Source organism: Lagenorhynchus albirostris, chromosome 1 (assembly GCF_949774975.1).
Source record: "Lagenorhynchus albirostris chromosome 1, mLagAlb1.1, whole genome shotgun sequence".
NCBI lineage: Eukaryota > Metazoa > Chordata > Mammalia > Artiodactyla > Delphinidae > Lagenorhynchus > Lagenorhynchus albirostris.
This window is the reverse complement of record NC_083095.1, coordinates 28,079,845-28,096,563: the sequence shown is the minus strand read 5'-3', so window position 1 is coordinate 28,096,563 and position 16,719 is coordinate 28,079,845. Positions and strand designations below refer to the sequence as shown.

At 57.2% G+C, this 16,719-nt stretch overlaps 1 protein-coding gene and 1 long non-coding RNA gene across 8 annotated transcripts in view; one reads left to right on the top strand and one right to left on the bottom strand.

Annotated features, from left to right (window-relative positions):
- The first annotated feature begins 109 nt into the window (after window positions 1-109).
- On the top strand, window positions 110-8,075 carry LOC132513967 (uncharacterized). The gene is made up of 3 exons (XR_009538606.1): window positions 110-5,011; window positions 5,550-6,249; window positions 6,353-8,075. It is a non-coding gene; the product is annotated as an uncharacterized LOC132513967 (long non-coding RNA).
- LTBP2 (latent transforming growth factor beta binding protein 2) overlaps window positions 208-16,719 on the bottom strand; it is a 97,936-nt gene continuing 81,424 nt past the window's right edge. For 2 of the 7 annotated variants that reach the window (XM_060138054.1, XM_060138200.1), the window contains 17 exons: window positions 12,168-12,287; window positions 10,966-11,088; window positions 10,627-10,752; window positions 8,936-9,058; window positions 8,713-8,838; window positions 8,198-8,320; window positions 7,416-7,547; window positions 7,016-7,141; window positions 6,301-6,444; window positions 5,263-5,454; window positions 5,052-5,135; window positions 4,213-4,341; window positions 3,798-3,935; window positions 3,541-3,708; window positions 2,854-3,222; window positions 1,794-1,943; window positions 208-1,344 (listed from right to left, as the gene is read on the bottom strand). In XM_060138054.1, the coding sequence (XP_059994037.1) occupies window positions 1,199-1,344; window positions 1,794-1,943; window positions 2,854-3,222; window positions 3,541-3,708; window positions 3,798-3,935; window positions 4,213-4,341; window positions 5,052-5,135; window positions 5,263-5,454; window positions 6,301-6,444; window positions 7,016-7,141; window positions 7,416-7,547; window positions 8,198-8,320; window positions 8,713-8,838; window positions 8,936-9,058; window positions 10,627-10,752; window positions 10,966-11,088; window positions 12,168-12,287 (2,519 nt within the window). In that variant the 3' untranslated portion in view covers window positions 208-1,198. Of the gene's footprint in view, window positions 1,345-1,793; window positions 1,944-2,853; window positions 3,223-3,540; window positions 3,709-3,797; window positions 3,936-4,212; window positions 4,358-5,051; window positions 5,136-5,262; window positions 5,455-6,300; window positions 6,445-7,015; window positions 7,142-7,415; window positions 7,548-8,197; window positions 8,321-8,712; window positions 8,839-8,935; window positions 9,059-9,768; window positions 9,770-10,078; window positions 10,204-10,626; window positions 10,753-10,965; window positions 11,089-12,167; window positions 12,288-16,719 lie in introns of those variants that run through there. The other 5 variants (XM_060138485.1, XM_060138132.1, XM_060138278.1 and 2 more) reach the window with 5 other exon arrangements.

The window sequence follows — 16,719 nt, the reverse complement described above, 5'->3', positions numbered from 1 at the left end:
CACCGTGGTTTTAAACTCCCAGCTAGCCAAGGTTGGAGTGAGTCTCTACTTGTAAACTCAGTGGGATGCTGAGTCTCTACTTGTAAACTCAGTGGGATGCTTCCCCTTTTATGAAGGGGAAGAGGACAGAGGCCTCTTGAGTTGAGAGAAGAAACAACGTAGGAAATCTCGCTTCCCCTAAACAAGATTACACTGTATTTCATAAGCTAGAAAATAGACCTCTTTATTTTTAGCACATCAAACTGGTGTCCACAAAAGGAGAGCCCAGGAGAGATTTGTTTCCTGTAAGAAGCAGTATGTATTTAACAGAGGTCTTCTGAGGTGGGCACCCTGCTTTGTGGTAGCCCTTGCTGTGGTGTACAGGAGCTATTGCTGGGTAGATTCTGAATGTTTATTTACCTGAAGCTACTGAATATTTTCTTTAGACTTGTATAAAGCCCTGGCTCCCCCTTTTTTTTATCAACTCCCCATATTTTTTTACATTGCCTTTCTGCTGCTTTCTCAGGCTCCTTGCTCCCCTTCATCTGTGTCTCTTACTAGCAATATAGTATCAGTCTTGCTTCTCTGAGATGAGGGGATCTTCTGCCCCTCCCCGGGGCCACAGAACTGGCAGCAAGGTGGAGATGGGGCACAACTGGCCCAGACCAGATTTGCCGAGTGGTGGTGATGGTTCTTGGGAGGAGGCATTGGAGTCACTCCCCAAACTCCCCCCAATCCTTTTTTGCTTGATGGATTCTGAAGGACCATCCCAGGGCAGATATAGCCTCTGATCCAGGTGTGGAATCATCAGGATGATACGTGGATCATGGCTGGAAAAGGGTGTGTGCAGTGTGAGGCCGAAGGACCTTGCATGTTTGCACAGCTTGAGGGGCTGGTTCAGGGCCATCCTTTGGTAAGCATCCCATAGCAAGGCCAGGACAGATGGCAGACTGGGCCTCACGGCCAGTGGTTGAAGCATTAAAGCACTTGGTGGTGGTTGAGCCAAGCAAGGGCATGGCGGTGTGGAGGTGGTGACAGAAGCTCACAGGCAGAGCCGAAGCTGGGGGAGATGAAAAGCAGGTGAGGCTGGCTGGGAGCTGGCTGCAGGGCCTCCTGCCCGGTGTCTTCATGTCGTCCCCCCAACCAGGAGAGCTTCCTCAAGGCCCCGCCTGTGGCCAGGGCCCACTTCCAGGTAACTGCCTGCACTGACCCCTCACCGCTACTCCTTGGTGGTGCAACGTGGGGGGCCTGCCTCGGCAACATAGCCTGGGGGGCAGTGGCAGCGGTAGGAGCCCTCCGTGTTCTCGCAGTGACCTTGGACACAGAGTGCTGCAGGCCCGTTCAAGTCATCACATTCATTCACATCTAAGAGGAGGAGAGGGAAGAGAGAGCTGTAGGGAGCCCACGTGCCTCCGGCCTGCTGCCTCTGCCCCTCTGGCCACTAAGCCCTGACCCCTGCCCTGCAGTGCAATCCTAGATGTGGTGGCCGGAGGATAAAGCCACTGCCCGAAAGGAAACAACTCACGGATACAAAGCCGGTGATAGTGAGCCCATACTGTGACCATGCTGTCTTGTCCCTGCCTTTCTTCTATCTGGGAACCTCCATGGAAAGGGCTTTCTAAACACAGCGTAGACCTTTGGAGCTCTCACCCCTCGGCCTGGAGACCGGCAGGCCTGCTAGGGGGCAGCAGTGAATCTCCCAGCTAGGCTCAGTCCTGTACCCTCAGTGAGCAGTGGGCCAGTCTGACTTTTCCACATGGAGCCAGCAGGGCCGTCCTGCTCCCTGGGCATTGCCACTCTGATTCCAAACCTACCCACACACGCCATGTTGGCCATGTCCAGCTGGAAGCCCTCGAAGCAGTCACAGGTGTAGCCCTCCTGCACGCGCACGCAGCGGCCATTCTCACAGCCGTTCAGGATGCCGCACTCCTCGGCCTGAAGCCCTTCAAAGCCGGCCTGGTGCTCTGGTAGGAGGGAGTCAGAGAGAGAAGGGGTCTAAGGCCTTGTACTCCACCCTGGGGGCCTCGCCCTCTGCTCAGAGGGTTTCCCCTAATGAGCTCCTGGGGTCGGGGTGGGAAGGATCATAACACTCTCACAGATGCTGAGACAAAAAGCAATACTCTTAAAAATAAGTATGTGTCATTTTAGATGGAGAGGCATGCTTACTTTAAATGAGGGCTCTGGGGAGGTTGGGACTCATTGCTTTCACAACGCCAGGGCTCCTGAGCGCTTGGGTGTCCCTGTACAGTTTTGATTTTGTTGTGGTTGGTGGCAGGGTATTTTGTTAAAATCTTTACATAGTTTTTTTGGGGCGGACACGATTGGTAGCAAAAGGGAATTACCCTCACTCACCACAAAGCAAAACTCCTCCAAGATCTGCCTAACCCTCTTCTTTCTCTAAGCAACCCCCCTCTCCTGGAAACGACCCTGTCCGTAATCTCAGTGCAGTTTTGATCAGTCTGATGCAGTGGCTGTCCCCGTGGCAGGTACCGCATCCACTGCACAGATGCCACGTCCGACTTCCTCATTAGAATCCAAGTCCCGAGTGCTGGGGTCATTGCCACTTACAAACTGGGTGACCACAGTGGACCTTTAAAGTGATTAGAAATCCTTGATTCCCATTTCAGGTCACAAGTGTGAACCTGTAGAGCAGGGTATCCTGCAAACTGTAAGTGGCGTGGTGGGAGTGTGCTTTTGTCCCCCTCTTCAACTCCCACAGGCAGCTTTTGGGGTTGGGATGATGCCCTGTACCTCTCTGTGTCCCCTGTGCTAGTCCATCAGAGGGAGGTGTTAATGTGTGACCCGGGCGTTTGGAGTTCTCCCTTGAGTGACCCGTGAGGGGGCTTGGGGGTCTTTTCCCTTCCCTGTCCTCACCCTGCTGACAGTGATGAGCAGATGGAGGAGATGGAAGTGAAACAGCTTCAGAGCCCACCTCTTCCCCATTTTTGCAGCAACACAGACCTGGATGGCTGGCCACGTAGTGGGGCTGGAGTTCTGAGGGCTGCAGGGGAGGCTCAAGGACCGGTGTGCGGTCCTCTGGGCGGCTGGCCGTGTTGGGGAAGGGCGGCTCAGGGATGGTGTCCTCGGGGCCCAGGTAGTTGTAGAAGGGGACCCCGTCTGGGCCATAGAGGCTGTAGTGCAGGTCCTCGGGCCCAGGGCCATACTCATAGCCGGGCCGGAAGTGGACCCCGGCCTCCCGCTCCGCTTCAATGCGGGCCACGTTGCACAGCTGAGCGTAGACCTCTGTCAGGGAGGAGGGAGAGAGGAAGCTGGGCCTGGCTCCTGGTAGCTGAAGCCTGGAGTGCTCTTTCCCCAGCTCATGCTCACCGCCCCACGGAGAGAGGGAACGTGCTGGGACTGCCGTCCTCTGTCCCCCGTTCTGTCCCCAAACAACAGGGACGGAAGACTTGCCCTACTCCGTTGACTTGCCCTACTCCGTTCTAAACCCACAGACCTGGCTGGCTGTGGATTCCAAGGTGAGGACAGTCCCTACCCTGGGGCCCAGCCCAGCTCCGCAGGTGTCCCCCCTTCCCTCCTTCAGGCACAGGCCGCCCTTCTCACCAGAGCTCCTGGGGGGGCACAGAGCACACTGCTGGCTCCAGGCCTCGCCGTCCTGGCAGCAGCACTCAGTGTAGGTGGTGTGGCGCCCGTGCAGGGGATGGCTGCACACGTAATTGGTGACTTTTTTCCAGCAGATGTCCGTGTGGATGTCATGGTCAGGCAGGTCCTCTGGCGGCACAGGGCGTGGAGGCATGTGAGCCCCCCAGCCCAGGTCTGCTCCCCCGGCTGCCCCACCGCCCCACGGCCCCCCCACTGACCCGCACTGCTGGTGCTGTTCACGCAGCGCTGCTGGCTGAGGTCCAGGGTGAGGGGCGGGCTGCAGAAGCAGTGGAAAGAGCCTTCCGTGTTCATACACCCGCCATTCTCACAGGCCATGTCCTGGCACTCATCGTGATCTGGGAGGCAGGGAGATGGGAGGAAGGTCGGGGGCAGTGCCAACGCGGCCTGCCCACAGGCCACCTTCAGGGAAGGGGGTTTTCTTGTAACTGTGTCCCCTCCTCACTCCCTTCCCAGGGATGCCTTTCCGGTAGGTTCCCTCACCTCAGACCTGCCCGCTGTAGTGGGTGTCTTCCCCGGGAAGGGGAACTCCCAGCAAGAGTTGGGCTGGCTGGCAGGGGTGGGTGAGCACTGAGCTCTGGGCCCCAGGGTGGGGAGGGGTGCCGGGTGTCTCACCCTCACACTTCCTGCGGGCAGCGTCGTAGTGGTAGCCAGGATCACACAGGCAGATGTAGCCAGGCACCGTGTTGAGGCACCGGCCGTTCTGGCAGAGACCGGGCCCAAACATCACACACTCGTCGGCATCTGTGGGAGGGCAGAGCTGAGGCGAGGGGAAGGCGAGAAGCAGGATGGGGCAGTTCTTAGGAATAGGGGTTCCAAAGCCAGGCTGGCTGGGGTCGAATCCCGGCCTTGCCACTTGCTAGGTGGGTGACTTCGGGCAAATTGATTAAGTTCTCCTTGCCTCAGTTTCCTACCTAGAAAATATGGAAATCACTACTTAACCTCTTAGAGTTATTATGAGGATTAAAAGGTTGATACATGTAAGGTGCTTAACACGGTGCTTGGCACGTCGCAAGCATTCAAGGGGAACTCCCATTTCTGTTATTTCCTTTTCCGGTTTCAGGTGTGAGCCCATTCCTGAACCACCCTTTCTGAGTGTGAGTTCCCCAAAGTTTTGGGCTTCGTAAGTGGGGCCAGCAGGGAGACCAGCAGCTGCCTCTGGCCTGTGTCCCTGTGCCCTGTGACTGGGTTAGTCAAGGCATCATAGTTTGTTCCTTGGAGGGTTCAGCCTCGAGTGAACAGAGAAACCAAAGTGGGGTTGTATAGACACTTCAGGAGGAGCTCAGGTCAGAACATCCAGCTAAAAATCTGCAGCCCTGGGACAGGAACGTTGGTTGGAAGCACCCTGAGAGGCAGGGACTGCATGCAGAGTTTCCCTGGGGACCTCCTGGAGGACCGGGCCGGGCCTAGTCAGGTGAGTGGCGTTTGGGAAGGAGGGTCTGTAGGGAGGTTACCTGTGTATGTGGTCTGTCCAAACATCCAGGCTCCTTCCACAGGGATGTAGCCTTTCCCACTAGGGCAGATCTCGCTGAATTCGACTGTGCAGGGAGGCATCCAAGCTCAGAGGGAGAAGGGTTCTGCCACCCCCTCTTCCTCTCCCCCCTTCTTTCAATGTCACCCTGCAGAGCTGACCCTGAGAGGATTTGGGACCCTTGGGGGCCTTACCTGAGTCCTCGGCTGGGCACAGCTCACAGGCATCTCCCCAGCCGGTGCCCTGGGTGCAGCAGCACTCGGCCTGCGTGGTGTTCCGGCCCAGAAGACTGGAGCAGGGCGGCTGGCCCTTTTGCCCAGAGTAGCATCCCATGCGGATGGGGCCTGGGGGGTGTTCCCCTGGCGGGGCCTCAGGGATCCTGTGACCTATTTGCGATAGAAGCCCCTTATTATTGTCTGTTCATGGCCCCCTGGGGCACCCTAGCCTTTGAAGTTATTTTAAAATTTAACCACTTATATAGCGCTTTACAGTGTGCGAAATGCTTCCATTGTCTCGCCTGATGCTCTTCACACCCGTACGGAGAGCTCACCCGAGGCCATCTGTCCTAGAAGAGGCAGCCGAGCCTTCGAGAAGCTAGGTGACTTGCCAAAGCCACCTAGTGGCTTAGCAGAGAGTTGACCCCCGTTCTTCTGGTGCCTTCCAGCGTACCATCCTGCCTCCCTCCACTGCAGTGGGGCGCCCCCAGTCCCTGGCATACCGTATGGGCAGCCCTCTCTGCCCATTCCTCTGCTTCACACTGTACCCCTGCCCCTCCCACCCTTCCTTGTCCTAAGTTCTGCTTGCTTTTCCCCAAGTCAGAGAAGTCCAGCTGAGTCCCATCCCGCCAGGGCTGAGAGGCTGAGCCCAGCAGCATCCCTCGGTGGAGTGGGATGGGGAGAGTCGAACTTAGCTTCAGAGTCTCCCTCAGCCAAGAGCTCCCCGGGGTTGGATTGAGGGTCCCTCCAAGGCTCAATCTGAGATCCCTGAGGCCCCCCTAAATTGGCATTATAGCTTCTTGAGCCTCCTGTAGTGTCATCACAACCCTGCAGCCTCCTGGAAGTTCCCTGGCCTGGAGCAGACTCGGCACCGCACTCTCAGACCCCTCACCGCTCGGCGCTCCATCCCTGAGCTGCAGCCTGGCCGGCCCACATCCCTAAGAGCTGGAGCAGTGGAAGTGGTTTGTAAGCCATGGAGTGGTGGTGCACAACGACGGGGTGGGGTCCGGGGCTCACCTCCAGCCACCCGCGGTCGGCAGCGCCCCTCCTGAGCATCATACTCCTCCAGGTCGCTGGCGCAGAGGCACAGGAAGGAGCCCTCCACGTTCTCGCAGAGTGCCGCCCCGCATACCGCCAGCATGAGCTCGCACTCATTCACGTCTGCCAGGCAGGAGGACAGACTCATGGGCAGAAGAGAGGCAGCCTAGGCACCCCTGCCCCTGCCTCAAGCCCAGCAGGCAGATCCTTGTCTCATCCCCCCCCAAAGAAACAGGCTAGGCCTTGGGGCAAGAGTGGAAGTGGGTATGAGTTAGCAGGAAGGAGGAACAGATGAGCAGAGGGCATGGAAAGGAAGAGGAAGAAGGAGAAGGGTGGCAGAAAAGAGTCCGTAAGTGGACAAAGAGGAAGGGTTCCTCCCTCCACACGGTCCCCACATGTGCCCCTTGAGACCTTAGGGTCTCTGGGGAAGGGTGGTGACTTCACTGGCGTGCTTGCTTCCCCTGCTGGTTGAAGGTGGCCTCGCTTCCTTGACCAACCTGGCCAAGGTGCCCCTGTAGGGTAGGGCTGAAATCTCCCTCCCTTGCCACTCTATGAGGACCCCTTATGGAGCCTTGTTAGACCCTGAACATTTCAGGAGGAGGGCCCTAGGGCCCCTCTATGCAGGGCAGCCAAGATCTGCGGAGATGGGATCAAGGGCCCAAGGGCCTTCCCTTCCCTGGCTCAGGCTTCTCACCAATGCAGTCCCAGCCGGAGGGCGAGGTCTCGAAGCCCTGGTCACAGAGGCAGCGGAAGGAGCCGTCGGTGTTGTCGCAGAAACCGTGGCTCCCACACATGGTGTCGTTGGCACACTCGTCTATGTCTGTGGGACAGGGGAGGCTACAGTGTAGGGTGTGCTCTCTATTCGCTGGGAATTCTTATTTATTTGGTCTACTAACACCAAGATTTCTGAAAGCTAACTTCTGAATACAGGAAAGGAAAACTCTAACACTGACATTCCTCTTCAATTTTTGTGTAAGCACTGCTGTATGGAAAATACACAAACTTCCAACAGCAGCAAAAAATAGTTTCTAGCTGGATACATGAAAAATAGGTGTCCTCAGGCTTCTCACCCTGGACACCCGCTCCCGACTCACCAGCACAGTCTCCAGTCGGGGCCACATGGAAGCCGGGCTGGCAGCCCGGGACACAGCGGTAGGAGCCGGGGCTGTTCTCACACCTCCAGGCCCCACACGCCGAGCCTCCGAAGTCCTCACACTCATCAGTGTCTGTCCCCAGAGTCATGAGAGGGGACAGAAGTGGCCGGGTCACTACTCTGGCCCCACCTCTCTGGCATTAAAAGGTCATGCCCCACAACCTCTGGGGTCTTTGGTCTGTTCCAAACTACTGTGCTCGTGTCAACCCCCAAGCATCAAGTTCAGGATCATTTCCCCTGACCCGCAGGGCTGAGCGTCTAGGAGGTGAGCGCTCTGCTAATTAGGAGAGCACCGAGCTCTCAGCCTCTGTGACACTCTGTCCCCCACACCCTGCTCTCTACAGCAGAGCACTTTCTACTTCTCTTTATAGAAAACCTTCCCCAAAGTGTATTATGGAGAGTCGTCTTCATATCTGTCTCCCTTGGTCCATTTCAAGATTGTCCATAACTGTCTATTTGTTCCAGCAAAAGACATTAAACCCAGGTGGTGTTTAATAAATGTCTATTGCATCAGTTTGGCTTTAAAAACTAGATTATGTGCTCTGCTAGCACAAGGAGTCCCTGAGTCAGCAGAGGCTCAATAAATGCATTGGATGATTAATCTGTGGAAAGTTCTCTGCTTCCTGGAAGCTGGGGGTCCAGGTCCCAGGGAGCTGAGGAGGAGGCAGAGTGGAGGAGACAGATGTGGGGAGGGGCCCCGTTCACTCCCCCCAGAGCCCTTACCCACACACTCCCCACTCTCTGCGGAGGTCTGGAAGCCAGTCTTGCACAGACAGTTGAAGGAGCCCTCAGTGTTGACACATTGCCCCCCGAGACACCGGTCAGTGACTGCACACTCGTCCACATCTAGAATAGAGACATCTGTCAGCAGGACCAGCCATGGGTCCCCAGGGCCCTGTGCAGCTTCCTCTGTGCCCTGAGGAGCCCATGGGAGGGCCAGGGAGTGGCTCGAAGTAGGAAAGTGCTGGAAGGTCCCAGGAAGAGTCCAGAGCTGGAAGCCAGAGGCCCGACTGGGGGGCGGAGCCCTGGAACTGGGGCTGTGTCAAGGGGAGAGAGGGTGAGGGCACCTGCCATAGACACCATGGAGAGGCCCTGGAGGAAGACTGAGACAGACCCTCCTGACACCTGCCTCCCGTCTCATCACTCAGCCTCCTATCTTCCCATCCTGGGTGGGACCGTGAGCATTTTATTTCAGTACTCTAGATAGCCTCTAGCGCCCCCTGCTGCTGGCTCCTCACCCTGGCAGCTGGCGCCCCCCTCTGCGCTGGCAAAGCCGGGAGCGCAGAGACAGAAAAAGGACCCGTGGCTGTTGAGGCACTCGCCGCGCGGTGCGCAGTACTCCTCTCCCACGCACTCGTCCACGTCTGTAGGGAGAAGATGGGCTGTGCTGTCTCCCGGGGACGCTCCCGCCTCCCCGCGCACTCTGCCCCCGTCCCCGGTGGGGAGACCTGAGCTACTCACCCTCACACACAGTGCCATTGGCCAGCTGGAAGCCCGGGGGGCAGAGGCACTTGTAGGAGCCAGCCGTGTTCTTGCACTCGCCTCCCAGGCAGCTGCTCTGGGGGTCTTCACACTCATCCACATCTGCAGGGTCACACAGGGAGGAGGGCAGCCGATGGCAGCACCTCCCAAGGGCAGGAGCCAACGGGGAGGTCTCCAGAGGACCTGGCACCTGCCTGAGGAGACTGGACCCATAGGGGCATCGTTCCCTTGTAAAGCAGCACAGCTGGGAGAAGCTGGCGAGGGAGCCTTTGGGGAGCGGGATAACTGCAGCTCCCTCCTTCTGTCCCAGCTTCCCCGCCTCTGGCAGCTCACACAGTGCCCACCTTGGGGACAGGTGGCCTATCCCAGCAACCCTGGCCTAGGGTGGCCGAACCCCACTGCCCTCATCATGGCTGAGATTTCACTGAGAAACAATTGGGAAGGCAAATGAGAAATAAGCTGAGGAAGCAGATACAGAGAACCTGAGAAGGTAACAGAAACTAGATTATTATTACTATTTTTTTGGGGGGGGGAAATGCGGGCCTCTCACTGCCGTGGCCTCTCCCGTTGCGGAGCACAGGCTCCGGATGCGCAGGCTCAGCAGCCATGGCTCACGGGCCCAGCCGCTCTGCGGCATGTGGGATCTTCCCGGACCAGGGCATGAACCTGCGTCCCCTGCATCGGCAGGCGGACTCTCAACCACTGCGCCCCCAGGGAAGCCCAAAACTAGATTATTTAAATTGGCTACAGATTGCCTGGTACAGGCCAAGGTTTTTCAGAATATGGTCCCAGCACCCACCCTTACAAGGAACCCTTGAGGACCTTCTTAGATGACAGATCTCAAGGGCCCCCGACAGAGGTGGATTTAGTAGGTCTGGGACAAGGCCCCGGGAAGCTGCCTGTTGAACAAACTCTCCCAGTGATTCTGACACGCGCTGAAACTTGTGATCCAGTGGCTCAGTGGTCCCCTAGACCCAGTTCTGCAGTCGCCTTTCCAACTACTGTTGGGGGAGGGGCAAGAATAGGTGTCCCCAGCTGGCCCACCATCTGAGGTGAGCGCCCTTCTCTAAGGGTGATGGGTTAGTCTGCGCTCTTCTCCCCCACGGCGGGGGGGCCTCTCACGTCACAGGTGTGGCCCAGGGCGCTGGGCCGGTAGCCCCGCTCGCAGTCGCTGCAGGAGAAGGAGCCGGCAGTGTTGGTGCAGACTCCCGAGGGGCAGACTCCCAGAAGGGCACACTCGTCTAGTTCTGGGGCAGACAGCCAGCCAGTCCCCGGGGGCCTAGGAGGCCTCCCTCCACCTGGTGAGGCAGGAAGCACCCCACGCCTCTGGCTCCCTCTCTGAGCTCATAGGACTTTCTGGGGGTCCCTGGGGAAGGGGAGGCCCTGGCTGTGAGCCTTCTGTAGGGCAACCCCAGTACCCTCTCCCCAGGATGCTCCTGGGGCAGCTCTACCGTCAGCTTCCCTCTTGCCTCCGTGACTCCCTTTTCCTCCTGTCCTCATGGAGGAGGAAATAGAAGCTGTCCCTGGGGCCAAGTCCATTCACAGGGTCCTCTAGCCTAGCCTGGAGACCTCGGCATCAGCCCCAAGCTGGGGGACAAATGGAATGCTCTTTGAGAGGCAAGAGGGCCTGTGTTCTCGGTCCCTCTCTGCCATCCCCCCGCCCCCGTCACCTTCGCAGGCGGTGCCGTCCTCGTTCACCCAGTACCCGCTCTCGCAGGCCGAGCAGGTGAAGGAGCCCTCCGTGTTGAGGCAGAGGCCCGCGGGGCACGAGGCCCGGCTGGTACACTCGTCAACATCTGAAACAGGCCACTGAGCTCTGTGTGGGGCTCTGCAGGACAGACACGCCAGGCTAGCCAGAGACCAGCGGGGCGGGAGTGGGGCAGGGTGGGGGAAAGGACGGGTCTCGCAGCCGCACGGTGCGTCAGCAGTGCTCAGGGATGCGGGGCCGGAGGGAGGGAGCTGCAGGCTGACTCGCTGCGGACAAAGCGTGCTTCAGATCTTCTCTGTACCTTGGCAGCCCTTCTCGTCTGAGGTGACCTCATAGCCCGGCTCACAAGAGCATCTAAAGGAGCCCTCCAGGTTGATGCACGTTCCACGGGTGCAGACCCCAGGGGTCAGACACTCATTCACATCTGCGGGAGAGAAGTCCAGGATGGCGGGCTGGACTCATCTCCCTCACGCAGCCTCCATCATCAGGCTGAGAGCATCTCAATTACGAGGCCAGGGAATCAGCATTCAGAGGGGCCATAGACACCCTGGGAAGGGCATGAGGTCCATCCTGTTCCTGGGCTTAGACAGGGTACCCTTCTCCCCTGAGCTCACTTCCCCCCACCGAGCTCACTTCAGCTCTATCTAGTGACACAGAGCATCCTGCAAATTCCTAGAAAAGGGGGCCGGGTCCCCCAGCCCTGGGACTGGTTTGGCCCATCTGAGGACACCTGCAGGCAAGTGTCTAAGACCCTTGACTCACCTTATAGTGAGTCTGAATCTCTCTGGTCTCCTACCCGCCAAGCAGACTGGCATTATCTCATGTTCCCAGCCCACCCACCAGGTTCACTAGGCGAGTGGGCAGCGTAGAGAGAGGGCAAGTTATGCCTGGGTGGCTGAGTGGCGGTCTCAAGGGCCTGGGAAACGTCTGCCCTCTCCAGAGCCTCAAAGCGTCTATTCACAACTCAGTCCCTCCTGGCATTCTGAACCCTGGGTCCTTCTTCCTGTGGGGGCTGAGGGGAAAGAGCATTCCTCCTACAGATGACATGCAGCACCCCTCCCCCCGGAGGGAGAAGAGCACCCGCTGTTCAGTTAGGCGTTGCTGTTAGACACTGAGACATTGAGATGCAGAAGAGCAGAAGACCACTCCTCCCTGGGAAACACACCACTGGTGTCAGCCTCTTCCAAAGACGCTTGGTACCTCACTCTGCCTAGCAGGATCCAGCCACAGAAGCCGCTGGGACCTTGGGCTGTAGCCCAAGGATGGATGTGGCCAAGGAGCTGACAGGCACCCCCCGCCCCCGGCTGATTCAGAGGGCAGAGCACCAGTAACTGAAGCACACCCATCTCAGCCCCAGCGTCACCTGGGAACCCAGCCAGGTCATGGAGGACAATAGCCTCCAAGCCACTTCCCTCTGCCCACCCCTTCCCCTTCCTGTTGTGGGCTCATCCAGGGGTCCCAAGGCCAAACAGCCCCCTCAGTGCCTTGGCAAGCAGCCCTCACCTACACAGCTCCCACTCTGGCCCCTGTAGCCCTCCTCGCAGGGCAGGCAAGTGTAGGAGCCAGGGGAGTTGACGCATCTCCCGTCAGGGCAGGTGCCGGGGTGATGGCATTCGTCGATATCTGCAAAATAACAACCCCGCCCGCCTTGGTCATGTCTGCGAACCACGGCACATGGGTGGGCTGTGAAGAAGCAAATCCTTGACCCTGCCCTTGGCTGGGGAGAAAGAGGGATGTCAGTTTCTGTACTGATGGAAACTAGGAAAAAGTGAGTGCTGTCCTGTGTTCCCAACCCCACCTCCCATCCACTGTCCTGGACAAAAGAGAGATGGAAGACCTTTAGGAAGGGAGACTCCCTGGTGAAGGAGGCTGCCCTTCCACTAGCTAGGGGAGGGTGAGAGAGCTTGAATTCATGAGCTGGACTCTTGGGAAGGGCCTTCGTATCTCCCTTGTTCCTTTACAAGGGGTGACAATGACGTGTTTGGACGTGCTTGGCAGATCCCAGAGGCCCCAGAATAGGTCCCAGCTGGGCAATGAGGGCCAAATGGGCTTCCCTGCACCAGGAAATGAGGACTGAGGATGATCCCCCAATCTTAGATGTGGCCAAGACCAGCCCTGAGGCTGATGCAGAGTGAAGGGTGGAGGCTGGCAAGGCTTCTCAGCTGGAGAGGAGACTTTTCTTCTAGCTGAGAACCACACAGAGCTCCAGCACCCACTCTGGTGAGATCCAGGAAAGTCAGCCAGAAAGGATGAGTCTGAGCACCAACCGGACAAGTAGGGGAAGGGGTGACCCATGGAGAGAGAGAGCAGCCAGTCCTGGGAGAGTGACAGGGAGCAGGAGGGTGAGCTCTCTCCCAGGAACTGCATGCAGGGCTCTTCCCAGCATGAAGCTTGCATACTGGGGAGTCCACCATCCAAGGCACCCAGGCGACCTGGGCTGAGTTAGGGAGGTTGTGACACAGGGATTGACCTCTGGGTCAGGACTGCAGGAGGACATTCTGCTCCTCTGGCCCAGTGTCGAGGCTCCCAGTCACTATTCATGACAGACGGAACTATTCATGACAGACAGATTGACCGAGCGCCAGATGTACCCTCCCTATGTGGATAACTGTCATTCTCCTGCAGGGAGGCCACCAGTTCATGTAGATCCAGAGGCCCTACTGCCCAGGAGGAAGACCTACTCAGCACCCATGGAGGAAAGAAAGGCAGGAGGCAGGGCCAAGGGTCAGAACACAGGCTTTCTGCAAAGGGACTCAAGCCAGCAGCTGTCATAATAGAACAGGACATGGGCCCGGAAGTGGAGGGTGAATATGAATCTCCTCTGAGGTTGTTTGGTCTACAGAAGACCGGGTACATCAAAGCCCTCTGTCCCAGGGAACCAGTACCTCTCAAGGTCAAAACTTCGCCCTGAGGGTCCACATGAGGAAGACATACACAGGGCGGGTGGTTTTTCGGGTGGTGTGTGTAAGGAGATACCCAGAACTCCCGGGCAATCTTGGGGACACTGAGATAAGGCTCACCTCTGGAAAGAGGGCAGCCAAGAGCCCCTAGCTGGGCTGTGGTGACACCAGGCTAAACTATTCTAAGGGCTTCTGTAAAGACAGAGATGGAGAGAATGAGGCAGAGGTGGAGGAAATGAAGGTCCTAGGGCCACCAACTTTGGCCAGCACCATGGCCCGCTGGCTTTGACTGAGGTACCGAAGGAAAATGGGCAAAGCCATTGGGAATTATCCACAATTCCTGCTTCAGGGATGTGAGACTCCGGGATGAAGAGAAAGAATGAGGCAAGGATCCTCCTCTAAGACCACACTGAGGAAAAACGGAGTCTTTGGACCTCTCCTGCAGGGATCAGGCAGGACAGGAAGGAGATTAGATTTACCAGGAGCAAAGGGCCCTGAGGTCTGCCCTGCCCCAAATGTTCTGGGCACATCTGTGGAGGTGGTGCCCGAACTGTTTCACACTGGGCGTTAGGAGACTTGCAGGACGAATGCTGTTCACTGAGAATTCCAGCTCTCCACTTCTGGGCCACGGTGGGCTTGTGCCTCCTGATCCCTTGTGGCTGGATGGGGCCAGGGGACTAGCGCTGGCCAGTAGCTATGACGTGTGTAATTCATGGGCCCAAACATTTATTTGTGTGCAACCCCGCAGGGTGCTCTTTCTTTCTTCCATGAACACTGGCCACATTCAAGATGCCGGCCGTTCCTTTAGCCAGGTTCTAGGGTGAGGAAACGTGGGGCAGGACGTTTCCTCATGATGGACGTGTGGCCTTGGTCAGATATCAAGTTTGCGGTGTCCTAAATCACAAGGGTGAGGTTGGTTGTCCATGTAGTATAACCTGGCCTGTCTTGGCACACCCACCACTGCCACACCTGGCACGCCTTCCTCAGACCAGAGCCCCAGCCAGCGATGATCATGTGCGAGAGGTCTGTCAGCAGGTGAGAGAGGGAGGGCAGAGGGTCAGAGCAGCCCACAGTCTCCACCTGAGCCAGGGCAGGCCTCTTCTAAGTGGGGGTGGATATAACAGAGCCACTAGCCTAGCCGATTACAGGAGCCAGGTAAAGATTCTGGATGAAGTGGGTTCCATGTGAAAGGCACAGGCTCTGACGTCACCAGATATCTTGAGGCCGTTCCGCCAGCCTCTTGGTGCCTGGAGCCAGACTTTTCTGCCTAGTCTAGGGTTTGAATTTTAATCTAAGCTTATGATATGCTTTGGTAGCTTTTACCCTGGTCCTCGGGGGGCAGGAGCTGTCTGTCTTTTTATTGCTATATTCCTAGCCCATGGCTGGGACCCAGCTGGCGCTCAACAAGTGTTTGCTGACCGAAGAATGAGACCATGTGACTAACTGAACCTTCACATCCTCTTGGTATGAGGCTGCTGAAGAGATCCCAGAAGACCCAAGGAAACAGTCACCCCAGGGACCAGCTTGCCAGCCTGCTGTCTGTACACTGCGAGGATCCTGGAGCGTCTCTAACCAGCACTGCAGCCTCTGCGTGAGGAAATGTGAGGGTGCTGCCTCTGTTCCTTGTGAGAGCACAGGGTGGGGAGGGTGCTCACTCAGGCGCCAGACGCTCAGGTGACCTTGGACGTGGGTGGGGACAGCAGAGCCCTGGCAGTCTGCAGGGGAATCTAACCCCTTTCCATGGGAACCCAGAGTCCTGGTACGATGGAAATGCCATCGAGACTTTGGATGGGCTGCTGTCCAGACCACTCGGGCCTTTCACCAGATACTTGAAGTTTAAGTGGAGAGAGTGATTTCTTAGTTGGAAGAAGAAGAAAGAAGGAGAGGAAATTCACTGGGCTCTCGGGGTGATGGGCCGGGTCTGTGGTTATGGATGGAAACCTGGGGAAGTGTGCAGGCTACATCCGTTTTTCTCTCAGCAGACTCAGAGTGTCTGCCCTGGGCCGGGAACTCAGCCTGACCTCCCAGCCGAGGTGTGTGTCTGGAACCTGGCGTTGAGGGGAGATTAGACGTGCGAGAGAACGGGTCCTCAGACAGTAGTGCTGCCCCCCACTCGCTGTAGGGCGGCACGTGCACTTTGTATGTGGCAGGTTATTCAGTACTCACAAGAGCCCCTAAGATGGGCATTATGGTTTCCATTTTCAGACATTGAGACAAGAGCCAAACCCAGGCCTGTCTCCGCCAGAGCCTGTGCTCTTGCACGGACTGGTTAGTATAAATTTGATATTTTTAATGTCCTGGTATTTTTCTTAGTTCATTTCCTTTAGTTTTGCTTTACTTTTTAACAAAGTCTAATGCCAAATAAATAATGTTCGATGCTTAAATGAGGCAGTCTATCAGATCCCTAGCGCAGCACCTGGCACATGGCAGGCACACATCAAATGCTAACTCCCTTCACTCTCCCTTCTCCCGGAACACGCCAGGATGTCTGTCCCCAGTAAGTTAGTGAGGATAAGGGAAGTGGGTTCAGGTTGGGATCATAAGTGGGCCTGAGTTTAAACGGGGAGGCATTGAGAGGGGAAAGTAACGTGCCAGGGATGCAGACAGAGTATTGTCTGTCCTACATCCCTAGTGACCTCTCCCCTTTGCCAAGACCTGCCAGGGCTCTGGACTCTGCTTCTGTGGTAGTGGCATTGGGAAGGGGGTGGGCTCCCTTCACCAGACACAGAAGCTCATCTCTCACCTCTAGGACCCTCTGAATCCTGGCCCAGGGAAACCTGGAGGCAGGGAGGCGTCTGGGCCTAACCTTGGATCCAGGGCAGGACTTCCTTCCAGAGAGAGCCTGGATTCCCCCTCACCCCTTCCTGTCTCAGCCAGTCTTGGGAGCACATGACCCAGGCCTCTTGCAAGCATCTGAGACCCCCAGCCTGTCAGGGGGTTGGAAGTGGCAGGGCTGCCAGGAGCTGACATGATGGTGGCAGGTTCAAGCCACTCTGTGAGGACATCAGTTGGCAATGACACAGCCACCTTATGGCAGGGCCTGGGAAAGGGGGCCAGGATGAGGGCTCATTTGTTCATTTATTCCACTAGCATTTGTTGGGGTGTCCAACACATGGACATTTGTCAGGTGTCCATGCATGGTCATCTAAGGATAT